Source organism: Marmota flaviventris, chromosome 1 (assembly GCF_047511675.1).
Source record: "Marmota flaviventris isolate mMarFla1 chromosome 1, mMarFla1.hap1, whole genome shotgun sequence".
Taxonomy (NCBI): domain Eukaryota; kingdom Metazoa; phylum Chordata; class Mammalia; order Rodentia; family Sciuridae; genus Marmota; species Marmota flaviventris.
This window is the reverse complement of record NC_092498.1, coordinates 103,206,358-103,220,683: the sequence shown is the minus strand read 5'-3', so window position 1 is coordinate 103,220,683 and position 14,326 is coordinate 103,206,358. Positions and strand designations below refer to the sequence as shown.

The 14,326-nt window shown below is 45.1% G+C and overlaps 1 protein-coding gene across 1 annotated transcript; it reads left to right on the top strand.

Moving 5' to 3' along the window:
• Positions 1–2,903: 2,903 nt before the first annotated feature.
• Igfbp3 (insulin like growth factor binding protein 3) lies at positions 2,904–11,197 on the top strand. The gene is made up of 5 exons (XM_027938408.2): positions 2,904–3,411; positions 6,852–7,078; positions 7,507–7,626; positions 8,529–8,669; positions 9,573–11,197. Exons 1-4 carry the CDS (start codon positions 3,003–3,005, stop codon positions 8,652–8,654), a joined length of 882 nt encoding a protein of 293 aa, XP_027794209.1. The 5' UTR covers positions 2,904–3,002; the 3' UTR covers positions 8,655–8,669; positions 9,573–11,197.
• The last annotated feature ends 3,129 nt before the right edge of the window (positions 11,198–14,326 follow it).

Below are 14,326 nucleotides of genomic sequence, written 5' to 3'. Positions count from 1 at the left end.
GAATCTAGTGATAGTCTATAAGCCTCACAGCCTCATCTCTGGGGACAAGGGGAGAGGGTACTTGCTGTGAACTGAAGCCTAAAGGTTGCTTATAAAGCCAGAGCCTGAGTAGAAGAGAAGAAAGGAGGCCAGACTCATCACTGACAAGCTGTCCATTAGAAGAAGAGTGGGCTAAATAAAAATAAAATAAAATGAGGTGTTTATGTCAGCTATGTAAGATAAGCAGGGTGGCCCCAGGAATCACTAATTATAATTGGGTCCACTGGGTTGGATTAGTGCAAAGAAACATATTCAGCCTCCTGTTACTCTGATGGTTATATACTATTTCACAATTATTAGCAATTGTATGCCAAGTACCTTTAAGAAGGGGAAAACATCTTTCCCACTAAATACACTAGATTATGTTTATAACCACAAACACCAAGTTAATTGAAAGTTTGACAAAATTAACTAGCATGTTACAAAATTGAGTTTTATCCCATCCAAATCCTTCCTGCAACAATTACATTCTGGGGGGTTTCTTCCCCTGCAGTTTGTCAAATAAAAATGGCTAAATATTAAAACACAATTCTCCTCACGTCATTACCACGGATTTACTCTGCTGTTGCAAGATTTCAAGATAAAAGTGATGACAGTCTATATAAAACATTGTTATAGGAATATATCCTTTGAAAGTTGTAATTTAACAGTTTGCTTCTCCGGAATCCACGAGCTTGAGTGGACGCCTGGCGCTCTGGTGCCCCCTAGGAGTCTTGCTTGGAACAAGCACCCATTTCTCAAACTGCAAGGCAATAGCAGGGTCCTCTGTTAATTAAAAATGAAGGAGAACCAAGGGCAAAGACTTATTTTTATCCTCTCCCAAAAGACATTCAGAGTGTCCCCTGCCCACTAGCCAGATGATAAATCTGGGCAAAATTGCTACACTACCAGTGACCAGAATGGCTTCATGTACAGGCCTGGGACTTCAAAAATCCTTTTTGATACAAAACCCAGCTCTACTTTCAAAGTCAAGGTCTCTGTGGTTATTTAAAGAACAAATGTAACTGAGGGATTTGTTTTGTTTCCTTTAATTTTCCAATGAAATCAGCCCCTATTCTTGGATGTCAAAGCAGATACTATGCAGCTACAAAGGAGTGATAGGAGAAAGGAAATAGCAAGTGACAATTGTGGCACAGTTTATTGTAAACAGGGTTGGGCCACAGCCTGAGCACAGTGGGAGAAGAGCTAATAAGAAAATGAAGGTGTTGTGTGTTGGTGGGACTGCCATAGACACACTTCTTGTCTTTGATCTCTTTTCCTTTGTAAAGGCCAAGTGATAGAATATTGTTTATCTATTTGCCATGGAAAAGAGGAACTAAATGGCTATAAATATGTAGCCATTCTAAAAAGTGGCTATATGTTTACAAAAGATAAATGTATGCGTGAATATAGATAGAGACAGGGACAGAAAAGGAAAGGAGGTAAACAGAGGGAGAGGGAAGGGAGGGGAAGGGAGGAAGGGAGGAAGGGAGGAAGGGGTTTCACCTGAAACTGCATGCTGGAAGGGGCAGGAAAAGAGGTCCTAGTTTGCTATTCCTGCTGCAAACTGCACACAGGTCTCCTCTAAAACTACTATCCACCTCCTGATGTAAGTACACAATTTCAACAACACTTAGGAATGTTCCCTGAGGTGGTCTCACTTGTTCCCACTGTTCATCCATAAACTCTGTGAAAGAGACACAAAAAGTTTCTCAATCCAATCCTGGACAACTAGCGTCCTCTGTTGGTCATCTAGTGAAGGAGTGCGCAGACAACACCAGAGAGTCGCGCGCTGGAGAGAAAGCAGACATCAGTCACAAAGACCTCAAGGGCGCGATTGCGCCACGAATTTAAAATCTACCGCAAAGTGTCCAGATTGCGCGCAGATTAGCGAGAATCCCTGTGCCCACTTGAACGCACCGGAAATAATTTAGTACAGGGATACAAAGAAACTTTCAAAAAGATGAGTGTCAAAATTACCAATTTTAAGGACTACTTGGTTATTAATTTCGTTTCAGCAAAGCCCGCTTTAGTACCTTTAGTTCTTTGGTCGCGGATATAAACTCTATTTGAAAACGTAATGAAACACAAAGCAAGAAAAACTGTTGGGATTTAAAATCTTCGAATCCCTTGCTTTAAAGTCGAATTCGCTGCCAGCCCACTCTGCTGAGGACTTGCAGCAAAGGAGCAAGTGTGAGTCCTGTCTGCTTTGAGAAGCAAGCTTGTAAACCGATGAAGGGCCTCCTGAGCTTCTGCAGAGCACGTATTTATGGCTCCCCAGGGGTTCGAATGGCCCAGCTGGTGCAGATTAAACCCCGCAGAGCCTTAGCTGCGGGAGACCCCGAATCAGGTATTCTCATTCAGAAATGTCCCACAACATGCCCTACACAGGATTTAAATTTTAGAAAGCTTTGCAAAGTAAAGAGTGAAAAAGGGAAGAGCGAAGCTTGCCAGTTTCTCTGACATCTGTTCGCCGCGGGGCAACCTCAATACCGACGTGGAGGGGGGAAGGGCGGCGGCGTCGGGGGCGCCGAGTTGGCTGGGAACTACTGAGGTGACCGAGGCACTGCAGTAGCCTGAGGTGCCCAGGTGGCTGTGTAGCCAGGGGTACCGTGGTTCCCGTGAGCAACTGGATGGCTTTGGCGCCGGACACGCGCGACGGGAGCAGGTGTCGGTGCGAACCACATGATGCGCGCCCCCGCACTTGGGCCCCGCTGTAAAGGGTGAGGCGCGGGCCCCCGGAGTCGTGCTCGCGCCGGCCCGCCCCCCTCCGACTCCTGGGCGCGCCGTTCCGGGGCGTGTCCTCGGCCACCCCTTCTCCTATATAGCAGCTGGTGCGCCCAGGCTGCCCAGATGCGAGCGCTGCACCTAGGTGCTGAGGACCTGCATTTGCCGGCTCCGATCCCACAGCCTCGCACCACTTTCTGTCGCCCAATCCGCGTGTGCTCCGGCTTATTGAGCAGCAGGCCCTAGCGGTGGGCGCCATGCATCGGGCGCGCCCCGCACTCTGGGCCACTGCGCTGACCGCACTGACGCTGCTCCGCGGACCGCCTGTGGCCCGGGCAGGCGCTGGCGCAGTGGGCGCGGGCCCCGTAGTGCGCTGTGAGCCATGCGATGCGCGTGCGCTGGCCCAGTGCGCGCCTCCGCCCACAGCGCCCGCGTGCGCCGAGCTGGTGCGCGAGCCAGGCTGTGGCTGCTGCATGACGTGCGCGCTGCGCGAGGGCCAGCCGTGCGGTGTCTACACTGAGCGCTGTGGCGCCGGCCTCCGCTGCCAGCCGCCGCCCGGAGAGCAGCGCCCGCTGCAGGCGCTGCTGGACGGCCGCGGGTTCTGTGCTAATGCCAGCGCCGCTGGCCGTCTGCGCGCCTACCTGCTGCCGGCACCATCCTCTCCAGGTGAGCTGCCAGCGCCAGGCGCACCGCGCGCAACAGCAGGGACCCGGTGCGAATGGCTGGGGGGGACAGGGTGTGCTGCTATGGGAAACTCCGCACTTCTCATCCAGAAGGTGGTAGTGGGGAAACTGGGGCTCCGGGAGACGAAGGCGCTCGCTAGAGGTACCCTCCGCAGCCAACCTAGAGACTTGCTTCGTTCTCATAGTGCAGAGTTCAGGTAAAAGCGCTTTCAGTGAAACTGGGTAGGTTTCATTGGCGTGGAAAGCGGACACCAAAATTGGCTGTCTGTGGAAAGAGCCTGGGGCTGGGGATGTAGCTCAGTGGCAGAGCGCTGTGCCCATCATGTGTGAGCTCGGTTTGGTTTCCCAGCACGTCAATAAAAAGGAAAGAAAGGTCCTAAACTCTGGAGATTCTCCTTTCCCAATGCGGAGAAGCAGGTGTGTATTATGTAGCCCAGCTCTGGGACTCGGCTTTCATTCCCCACGAAGTAGAAAGGCGCGGAGGCAGAAACAGGGGTGGATTTGGATCTGGGGAGCTGGGCAGGAAAGTCTAGGAAGATACCTGTCTAAAAATACTAACATTTGCATAGTCTTTGGCTTGGAAAGCAATGTCATGTCTTCTTGTGTCTGAAAACCCCTGAGATGGGATTGTGGTTGGAAAACTTGAAGTTCAAAAAGAAGTAACATCTCAAGGTCACCCAGGGGAAGCAGTCTTATAGGTTTGACCCTCATTTGAGACTTTCAGTATCATAACTCTGTACATCCTATCACACCCTGAGCCGGGGAGGCGGTCAGACAAAAGCAAAGGTGTTGGTGCTGCGGGGAGTACAGACCCAGAGGATTTCAACAGCTGAGAAGGGAGTTGAAACCAGAGGACTGTTTCCCTCCTTAATGCCAAGAGGAAGGAATGAGGTACAATTGAAGGGAGCCTCCAAAGGAGGAAAAATGCAAATCTTTGGCAGTTCCCCCTTTTGGCTCAGCCACTACCAGGCAGGCGGCAGCAACTCTGTTTAAGGACATCACATTGTTCCCTTAAAAAAAAAAAAATTTTTTTTTAAATGGATTTGGCAGCTGTTCTAAATTTCAAGCATGCTTAGCCAGTCTTGCTTAGTTATGTGAGGAAAGTTCCTGCCCTGCACAGCTGAAGGCAGGGAGAATTCTTCTCACCCTAGTCCCCCACCTCCACCACCCCCCCATCATGCTGGACAGATGGTGCTGGGCAAGCCCCCATCCTGGATTAGCAAAATGTACAGTCCCTTTGTAATTTCTGTAGTTGTAGAGTTACACTCTTGGATGAAGCTATTCCCTTGATGGTCAAGGCTGGCTTTATTCATCCCTAAGGAACCGGATTAGCGGAAAGACAAGATTCCAGTGGTCACACTGGCTCTAGCCAATTGTTAAAGTCTCTGAATGCTCTTCTCTCATAACAATGTTACGTCATTTGATTGTGGACCTTATTGTTCTAGTACATTTGGGGGTATTCAAAAAGTTATCTTAGAAGTGCTTAGAAACAATGTCTTTTTTAGTTAGGCTTTAATAATCATTATGATTATCACCTTTATAGCTCTATAGTATCTATCTGTTGGTTGATGTGGGGTCTTATAAAGTTATTTTTTAAAAAACTAAGTTGACTTCTAAAATTAATTTTGGAAAAAGTAGTCATGTAATAGTCAAAAGTCATAATTCTCTTGCTTAAATAGAACTGTTTTCTCTTCAGGCTCTAGTCTGCAGTCTAAGCATTAAAAGAAACAGAAGAAGTTTAAGATATTACTCAGCTTTCTTGGAAAAGAAATGCAAATATGTTTATTTACATATCCTTAGCATCTCCATTGTCCCAGTACTTTCTTGGAAAAGGAAAAAGAAACAACTAAGATTAAAGAACATTGAAACTAAATTGATCAATTATGAAACTTTTCTGTCATATCCTGAATTAGACCCTGGGAAATTTTACTTCCCAAGGCACTAAACACCTTGGGGACCTCCAGGAGCTATTGGGTAGGTGAAACTGAGCCCCAGGGAGGGGAGGGGCTTCCCCCAAAATCTCCTCATTAGCCTGCTAGTAGGAGGAGAGAGCAGAGTGTCTACAGCCCAATTATTTCACCCCTTTGGTAGTTTTCAGGGAACCAGGCTTTTGCTCCTCTGAGCCAAGAGCTAGAGGCTGTGGCTGCTTCCCAGTCTCCACAGTTGGGCATATCCCCTGGAGGCAAGAAACAGTAATGGATTCTGAACCAGTTGGACAATGACCAGCTCCCTGACAAGGTTCTGATTGTGGAAGTAAAGGAATTCCATGACAATCACCTGCAGCCAAAACTGAAACCCCTTGGGGATCAGAGCTGTATACCAGCCGCACACCCAGCTTGAAAGCATTTCAAGTCCATTCCTGGAAAGGGATAGAGTTAAGGATTCTGACTATACATCCAGCACCCATTTAGTCATATACCTGAAGTTTCAGTTAAACTGTTAACATTCCAGCAACCTTGTCAATTATTGAGCTTTCTTCATTAGCATTTTTAATTATAATTATAATTTTTAATTTTAATTATAAAAGGGGAGTTTTCCAGAGGTGGCTTTCTCCTTCATACCACCGACCCCAAGGAATGAACACTCTTTGGCATTTAGAGATCTATACTGTGAGTGGGGCTTTGGTGCCATCTGCAACTCTGGAGATGCTGTGCTGACAGGCTGTGCTGACCGGCGGGGAGGACTCACCCAATAATGTGCCCTTGGAGAAGCACAGGGTCAATGTGGACCTTGAGTTTTAGAGATGGGATAGATGGGAAAAAAGGCCCCAATATGTCTGTGTGATGCTGGGTCCTGCAGCAAGACCCTTTGTTGTAGGTAGAATTATTTTCCCATCAGAAATGGACAAAAAGTTTATAGCACTGGCAAAGTAGAGGACAGTGCTAGTCAAACTGGAATGAATTTGAGAATTCCCAGGAGGACTTGTTCACACCCAGTCTGCTGCCTCCACCCATTTTTCTGGGGTAAAGAATGTAACTTTTCCCCCAGATCCTGGAGTAGTCGCTGCTCCCAGGAGGAGGAAACCGTACTTGAAGCTGCCTGAGAGATTTCTAATGGGCTCTGCAGCAACTTCTGTGGTGTATATTCGCCCCCTGCTGGACACATAGAACACTGCTGCTTTGGAGTCTAAGTCTTTGAGGGCACTTGATAAAGCATTTCCCACTTTCAGTTGCAGCTACATAGGAAAAGCACATGGCCAACTAACTTTTAAATAGATCGTCTCTTGAAGTAAAGCAACCACAATACGGCAAGCAGTATTACAGAATAACATTTTGTCAAGGTTTTGTTGTTGTTGTTGTTTATTTGGAATGGTCGAATAACTTTGCCATTTAGATGAGACCTGATTGTAATAGCAAGATTTTGAAAAGACTATTGTTCCATATCAACAGTAATCACATCTTTCTCTCCCTTGTGCTTTTCTAGGAAATGCTAGTGAATCTGAGGAGGACCGCAGCACTGGAAGTGTGGAGAGCCAGGCAGTCCCCAGCACACACAGGGTGACCGACTCCAAGTTCCATCCCCTCCATACCAAAATGGATGTCATCAAGAAGGGACATGCCAAGGATAGCCAGCGCTACAAAGTGGACTACGAGTCACAAAGCACAGACACCCAGAATTTCTCCTCTGAGTCCAAGCGGGAGACAGAATATGTGAGAACCTTTCCTCTTAAAGCCAGGAGAGGGGACACCTACCAAGATCCATAAGGGCTGTCTTCACATGACAAGTCCTAATGGTCCTGGAAATGTGGGCAGCCTTACACCCCTCCTAGCACTTATAAAGTGTGTGGTGTGCCCTTTAATCTCTGCACAGAGAGATTTTCATAAAGATGGTTTTATTTTATTCACTGGGCACTGTTTTTGGACCTCTGCCAGGTTCTATGTCATATTCTGGGGATTAAAAAAAAGGGGGAGCAATGATTAACTTCTTCATGGGACTTTCTTGCTAACCTATTCAAGAGGTACTGAAGGGATGTATATTATAGGACCCTCCTGGGATGGTTGTGAGATTATTATAATACATAATAGGATTTAAAAGCAATAACCATGCCCCTGTGTTTCTGGTACTTTCTAATCCACAGGGTCCCTGCCGTAGAGAAATGGAGGACACACTGAATCACCTGAAGTTCCTCAATGTGCTCAGTCCCAGGGGCGTGCACATCCCAAACTGTGACAAGAAGGGATTTTATAAGAAAAAGCAGGTGAGTAAGGGCCTCTGCATGTTTTCTTCCTCTCCTCAGAGGAGAAATTGGCCTCAGGTCAACCCCAGGGTTTTTCTGGCCATAGTTCTAACTCCAAGCCATGTGGCACTGGCACTGTGACTTGGAGTCTATCTCAGGAGATGGCACTAAGGGGAACTTTGGCTTGGTGCTCTAAGTGAGGGTTGAGCCCAGATCCAACTCTACATTTTACTGTCTGTTTTAACTACTCACTCAGAAGATACATGGAGGAGCCCTTTATAAACTGTAAAGGGACACACTAACACATTTGTTAATATTGCATCATGGAGTGACATTCTGAATAACTACGGTGGTGAATTTCTTACATGAGGACATAAGATCTGGTATTGACACCTTCCTGGTAGTGACAAGCTATAAAAGGATTAACAAATTTTAGATGTAGTTGAACCAAAATAAGTATGCCTCTATGGCACACCATGGATCTCAGAAGACCTAAGCAAGCAGAACTGGCCATAGATGGCCATGTTTGTCATAGCAGCCACATCAGAGAACTTGTCTTCTTCCATAGCTATTGCACTTGGGCCCTTATTCACACACTCATTTTCTGCCAGTCACCCATTCAGCAGATTTATACTGAGAAGGTACCCTGTGTAATGCTGGGCTGGGGCTCAGAATCAGTCTGTTATCCCAAAGGCAGAAGGAACATACTCATCTCTCCTGTTCTCAGGGAGAGGTTATGCTGCACACACGTGCACATAGACATGTACACGGCCACCCACACACAAGTGACTCTGTGGGAGTGTTGGCCAAAAATTCTGTTATGCTTTCTCAACCCAGCAGAGCCATGCAGGGAAAGCTACCTTGTGCCCTTGTTATCAACTTGCCCAGGTTGTTCATGTCTGTCTTCTCTTTTCTTCCCTCAGTGCCGTCCTTCCAAAGGCAGAAAGCGGGGCTTCTGCTGGTGTGTGGACAAATACGGGCAGCCCCTCCCGGGCTATGACACCAAGGGGAAGGACGATGTGCATTGCCTCAGCATGCAGAGCCAGTAGACTCCATTACACCATGTAAGCCCAGGGACTGGGTGGGGCTGTGGGGGCCTCAGCATCCCTGGCCCTGGGGGCTCCTCTTCCTGGGAGTGGTGGGATAATGAGAGCTGGGCATAACCACCGGCCCTTGTTCAGGTTCACTGCAACTACACCCAGGAACTACAGCCAGGCCCAGAGAGAGAAAGGCAAGGGGACAGATCAGGCCAACCCAACCAATAACACAGGGAGAAAGGCCAGAACCAGGGTGGTCTCAGACACTGTGCTTCATTTTAAATAGTCTACAACATGAAATCTTCAACCCACGCACAGCGTGAAGGCTTTTCAAAGTGAAGCTTTCTCCTTAGAAGTCTGATGATTCTTTATCTTCACATCAGGGAAACTGTTTTCATCCACAAGAACTTGTTAAAGACCCCAGTTTCTAAATTAAAGATGTGGCTAATTTTTTTTTTTTTCCTATAAATATACTGTGAATATTCTCAGTCTGTAGTTAATATAACTTTAAGAAAATTTGTTTAATATGAAATTGGAATTTTAAGCCATCATTTTGAAGAATGCTATTCGATATTCTTTTTTCTTTTAATAAGTCGAGAGAGTTGTTGGGGGGAAATAGGAATAAATGTATTGTTTTATCTCCTCAAGACATTTAGAAAGCAGTAGAAAGTTTTATGTTTAGTTAGTTTATTTTTTTCCCTTGGAAGTTGGAAAAAATAATAATTCTAATGTTAGGGTAACATTTTCCAACTCTGAGCAACTTATAGTGTTCTTTGCTTTCTTGAAAGGTAGCAAATTGACCCCAGTCCCCTGCATACACCACAGCAACATTTATCTGGGGCCTGTGTCTGCAAATCAGGAAGCAAGAGTTGTACCCTTTTAGTTTTTCAGGTGATTATACCAACATATTTCTTTTTCTTTTTGTTTCAGTAAATGTGGAGCTCAAATACGCCTTATTTTGCACAACAGACTGCCAACGACATGATCAGCAGCTGGCTACAGCCTCCATTTATATTTCTTTTGTGGTGAACTGATTTAAAAAAAAAAAATAGAAAACCAAAGTTTAGGCAGGTTTTTTTTTTTTTTTTTTTTTTTTTTTTAATGCCTATGGTTCCTTTAAATGGGAAACTTGAGCATCTTTCCACTTTCCAGTAGTCAGCGAAAAACAGTTTGAATTTCTCTGTTGCTGCCTATAAAAGTACTCACACGCTCATGCACAAGGCTGTGGACTTCTCCCCACCTGGAATTTTCACCGTGTGTTTTCTGAGGCGGCCGACCCTCCGACTTCAAGACTGTGGTGGCTGTGTTGCTTAATGTAGAGAACACACTTCATCCCCACCCTCAAGAGTAGGAAAACCCCTAAACCCCAGTCACCTGGACATCCTGGCGCATACTCCTGAGGCTCACAGCCCTCTGTGTTGCCATCTTTGAGTCAAAGGCCTGGTCCCTCAATCATGAAGATCATTGCTTACTCTCTGCCAATGACCATATCTGCTTGGGAACTATTGCAGAGTATAAAGTGGAATCTTTAAAAAAAACAAAAAAATGACCAAGAATGCTCTAGGGAACTCTGGGAACTTATAAAGGCAGGTATTTTTGACCCTCCTTTGTCAGGCAGCTTCCTGAAGATGTGGCCCAGTGGAAGGCTCAGGATGGCCATTGCTGTGGCCACCGTAGGGCAGGAAGGGCAAGGGTGGTGAGCCTCAGCCTCCGTGTTCAACAGCATCATAAACAATGACAGGATTCTTTGGATGACTGCAGAAAATAGTGTTTTCTAGGTGAATTCCTCAAAACAAAATTTATTTTTGAGGATAGTTTTATTGTTATCTCTTTATCCTTCTTGGTACAATGTAAAAAATAAACATACTCTGTAGACGGGAAAGATGAACGGCTTGTTGGGGAGCCTATCAAGGACACTGGGAACACATAGAGACTCACCTGTGTTTGTTGAACTTGGAGTTCTCCTACTTTCTTTATAATTAACACATATATTCAGAAAAAATACATTCTTAATAATTGTTAACATTGTATACAACATAGCCCAAATATGATAGGATCTGTACTAGATAATCCTAGATAAAATGTTAGAGATACTAGATGATTTAACCACGGCCATGACCGAGGAAAAGAGTTCAGGTCCAGAGGCCGGGCTGTTCTCCCCAAGGCCAAACCATGAAGGTCTGGCAAAGATGGGCAGAGGGACTCTGCCCTGCCTGCCATGGTCCTGGGGGTGGATGCACACTGCACAGAGCTCTCCTTGAGAACACAAAGGGGTCTCAAGACATTCTGCCTACCTATTAGCTTTTCTTTATTTTTTTAATTAAGTTTTTGGGGGGAAAAAAGTATTTTTGAAAAGTTTGTCTTGCAATGTATTTATAAATAGTAAATAAAGTTTTTACCATTTAAAAAAAAAATACCTCCTTCCCCTTGTTATTGACCGCCTCCAGGTTTTGCATCATGATGGAAATAACTCTTGAGAGGGTAGACTATTCTAGACACAGTAGAAGACTTCTTAAACATGTTGCCCTGTCTCCATGGCTAACAAAAGACCCAATCAAGAGAGCTCCACTGGCCTTCACTGGCATCCATTTAGCACTGGGCCACATCTGAAAGAATGTCCAGTTCTGGGAGGTTGTGATAGTGGCTGTCACTGTGTGGGAAGGTCAAAGAGGTCAGCAGATGTGGTCTGTGGATTTCTGGTTCTTGTATTTTGGGGTTGTGCCCTGTATTGTCTTAAGAGCAGCCTTCCTAAGCCATGCAGGACGACATATGAGAAAGACACTCCCCCAACCAGCCCCATGTCCTTTTCCTGTGGCTCTTTTGCCAGTGTCTCCTTGAAGGGACAAAATGGACAGAGGCAGGAAGAAGAGGAGGGTCCCCAATAGATGCTAGGAGGGGTTCTGAGATCTCAGTCCCCTCTCTGCAGCCTTGGAACAATTGTCTCTTGTCAAGGAGCAACTTGAAGAAATGTACTGAGCCCTTAACTTTAGGGCATTGGAGAACAAACTGCACATCAAGGAATCAGCTGTTCAGAGCCATGTCTGATCTGTCAATAAAACATCTAAAATACTTCCAAAGTCAGAGTTGTACATAGTGAGCAAAAAGTTGGTTCTGGGGGTGTTCAGAGGTTTGGGAGTGTGGGGTGTAACCATGGAGTTGATCATGTGAGAAACCAGAGAAAATGAGGATGCAGACACCTGGGGTGCTAAGCTTGCAAAGCTGCAAGAATGGAGTAAACAGAGGGAGCTCACCTGGGGGTGGGAGAGACACAGAGACCATGGAGTATACCTTTGCAGCAGGCCAGGCATCTAGGGATCCAGGGCAGGAGTTTGGCAGGGCCTTCAGTGCCACTGCAGAGGTAAGAGCCACACAATTAGGCCTTTTCTCCCCGCCCCCAAGTACTGGGTATTGAATAAGGAACTATATTCCCAGTTCTTTTTTCTTTCTTTTTTTTTTTTTTTTTTTTTTTTTCAGACACGGTCAAACTCACAGTCAATCCTCCTGCCTCATTTTCCCAAGTTTCTGGGATTACAAGTGTGCACCATCCACCCAATGATGGTTCTTTAGAAGTCCACAGGGCTTTCCTCCCTGGAAGGCACACAAGTTAGTGGCTTCCTTGTTCTCACTCCTTAACCTCTAATCTAGCCTCTGCTACTTTCCATACTTGTGATGGTCAGTCTATGCATCAGCTTGACTGAAGTGCCCAGATGAAATGTCATTTAAGGGTATGTCTGCAACTGTCTCCAGATGACAGGAGGATTTGAATCAGTGAGTCCAATAAAGCAGGTTATGTGATTGGGCATCATCTAATCCATTGAAGGTCTTAACAGAGCAAAGGGCAGAGGAAGAAAGAATTTGCACCTTTTTTCCTGCCTGCCTAGGCCATATACTCTCTGCACCTCTACTGGAACTCACATCACCACATTACCAATTCTCAAGTCTTTGGATTCAAGACTTAACTCCACCTCAGTTTTCCCAAGTATATAACTTATGGATGACAGATGGTGGAACTCCTCAAAGCTTGAGTGTGTAAGTCAGTTCTTCATAATAAATAACTTTTTAAATGTTTTTTAGTTGTAGTTTAACACACAACCTTTATTTTATTTATTTTTATGTGGTGCTGAGGATTGAACACAGTGCCTTGCATGTGATAGGCGAGCACTCTACTGCTGAGCCACAACCCCAGCCCCAATAAATAACTTTTGATAAGTGATTAGATACATCAATGATAGATAGGAGATGACTGATGGATAAATGGATATAGAAAGATAATTGATAGAATGATACAAAATCAATAGATAATTGATGGATATAGATACAGATCATAGATAATTGATGAATAGATGGATGGAGATAGATGGAAGGGATTGACAGATGATAGATTGTTATGATAGAGGATTGACGGAAGATAGATTTATAAATAAATAGACACTTAAAGGATAATTGATAGATGATAGATGACCAAAGGATGATTGATAGATTATAGAGCTGGAGTTGTAACTCAGTGGTAGAGTGAGAGGCCCTGCTTTCAATACCCTATACCAAAAAATATACAGATAGAGATAGATAAATATAGATAGACAACAGATACACAAGAAGATACATACGTACATATTTACATACATAGATGTAAATTATTGGTTCTGTTTCTCTGGAGAACTTTGACTAATCCAACACCTTTGATCACATCTTCCTTCTAAATATTCTCTTTCCACTTGCAGTAAATATGGAGAAACTATGCCCACCTGGTCCTCCTCTTGCCCACCGCTCCTCTGCCCGCCAGCTTGGACCCTGGGAAGTCCCTCTGCCCCGCTGCCTTCTCCCCCAGCCACCTTCTGCCCTCTCAGGCTTTAAGGTCCTGTGCCGCCCACCCTGCACACCCAGAAGTGGAAAGCTTTTGACACCCTGGAGTCAGGGCAATGCAGAGGCTGTGTCAACAGCCTCTTTAACATTGACACAGCTTCTAAACTGATTGCAGAAATGATCCTGATAGCATCCTCAGAGGAGTGCCCAGGAAAGAGCAAGACATTTTTTTAAAAAAATGAATCCATACAAAGAAATATTTTGCCCTGACTGAAATGTTTTTGAAAAAAAAGTTGATACCATGGAAGGATGTTTGTGGCAGGCTAAAAATAAAAGCATAATGCTATTAAACTGTGTAAACTAAAAGGAAATACACCCAAATGTTAACCCTGGCAACGTGAATAGAGATCATGGCCTTATTTTATTTCTACTTCATTATAATCATAACAATTTCTATAATGAACATGATTGTACTTTTTATTCAGAAAAATAAGTTGCATTTTTTTATGCCCCTGCCTTTAGTTTGAATCTGAGCAAAGAGCTTTCATTTCCATCAGCCCCCTGGGCACCATCTCCATAACTCAGATGGTTAGTCTGAGTTGTCAACTTGAACAAATTCAGAGATGCCTAAGGTTAAAAGGCTTCTTGGTGTGTCAGTGAGGGTGTTTCTAGGAAGTATTGGCACCTGGGACAGCAAACTGAGGAGGAGAACCACCAGAAACATGGGTAGCACGTTCCAATAGGTTGGAGACCTACATGGAACAAAAAAGGTGGAAGAATGAGGCAGCCAAAGCAGATGCAAGCTCCATCCTTCTTGAGAATTCTACTGCAATCCTTCACCTGAGAATTTTGGACTCCAGCTCCTTCGCTCTTTGAAAGAG

Coding starts and splice junctions, on each gene's coding strand:
- Igfbp3 (XM_027938408.2), top strand. CDS start 3,003: ATGCATCGGGCGCGCCCCGCACTCTGGGCCACTGCGCTGACCGCACTG. Junction 3,412..6,851: donor GCCGGCACCATCCTCTCCAG/GTGAGCTGCCAG, acceptor GTGCTTTTCTAG/GAAATGCTAGTGAATCTGAG. Junction 7,079..7,506: donor CCAAGCGGGAGACAGAATAT/GTGAGAACCTTT, acceptor TCTAATCCACAG/GGTCCCTGCCGTAGAGAAAT.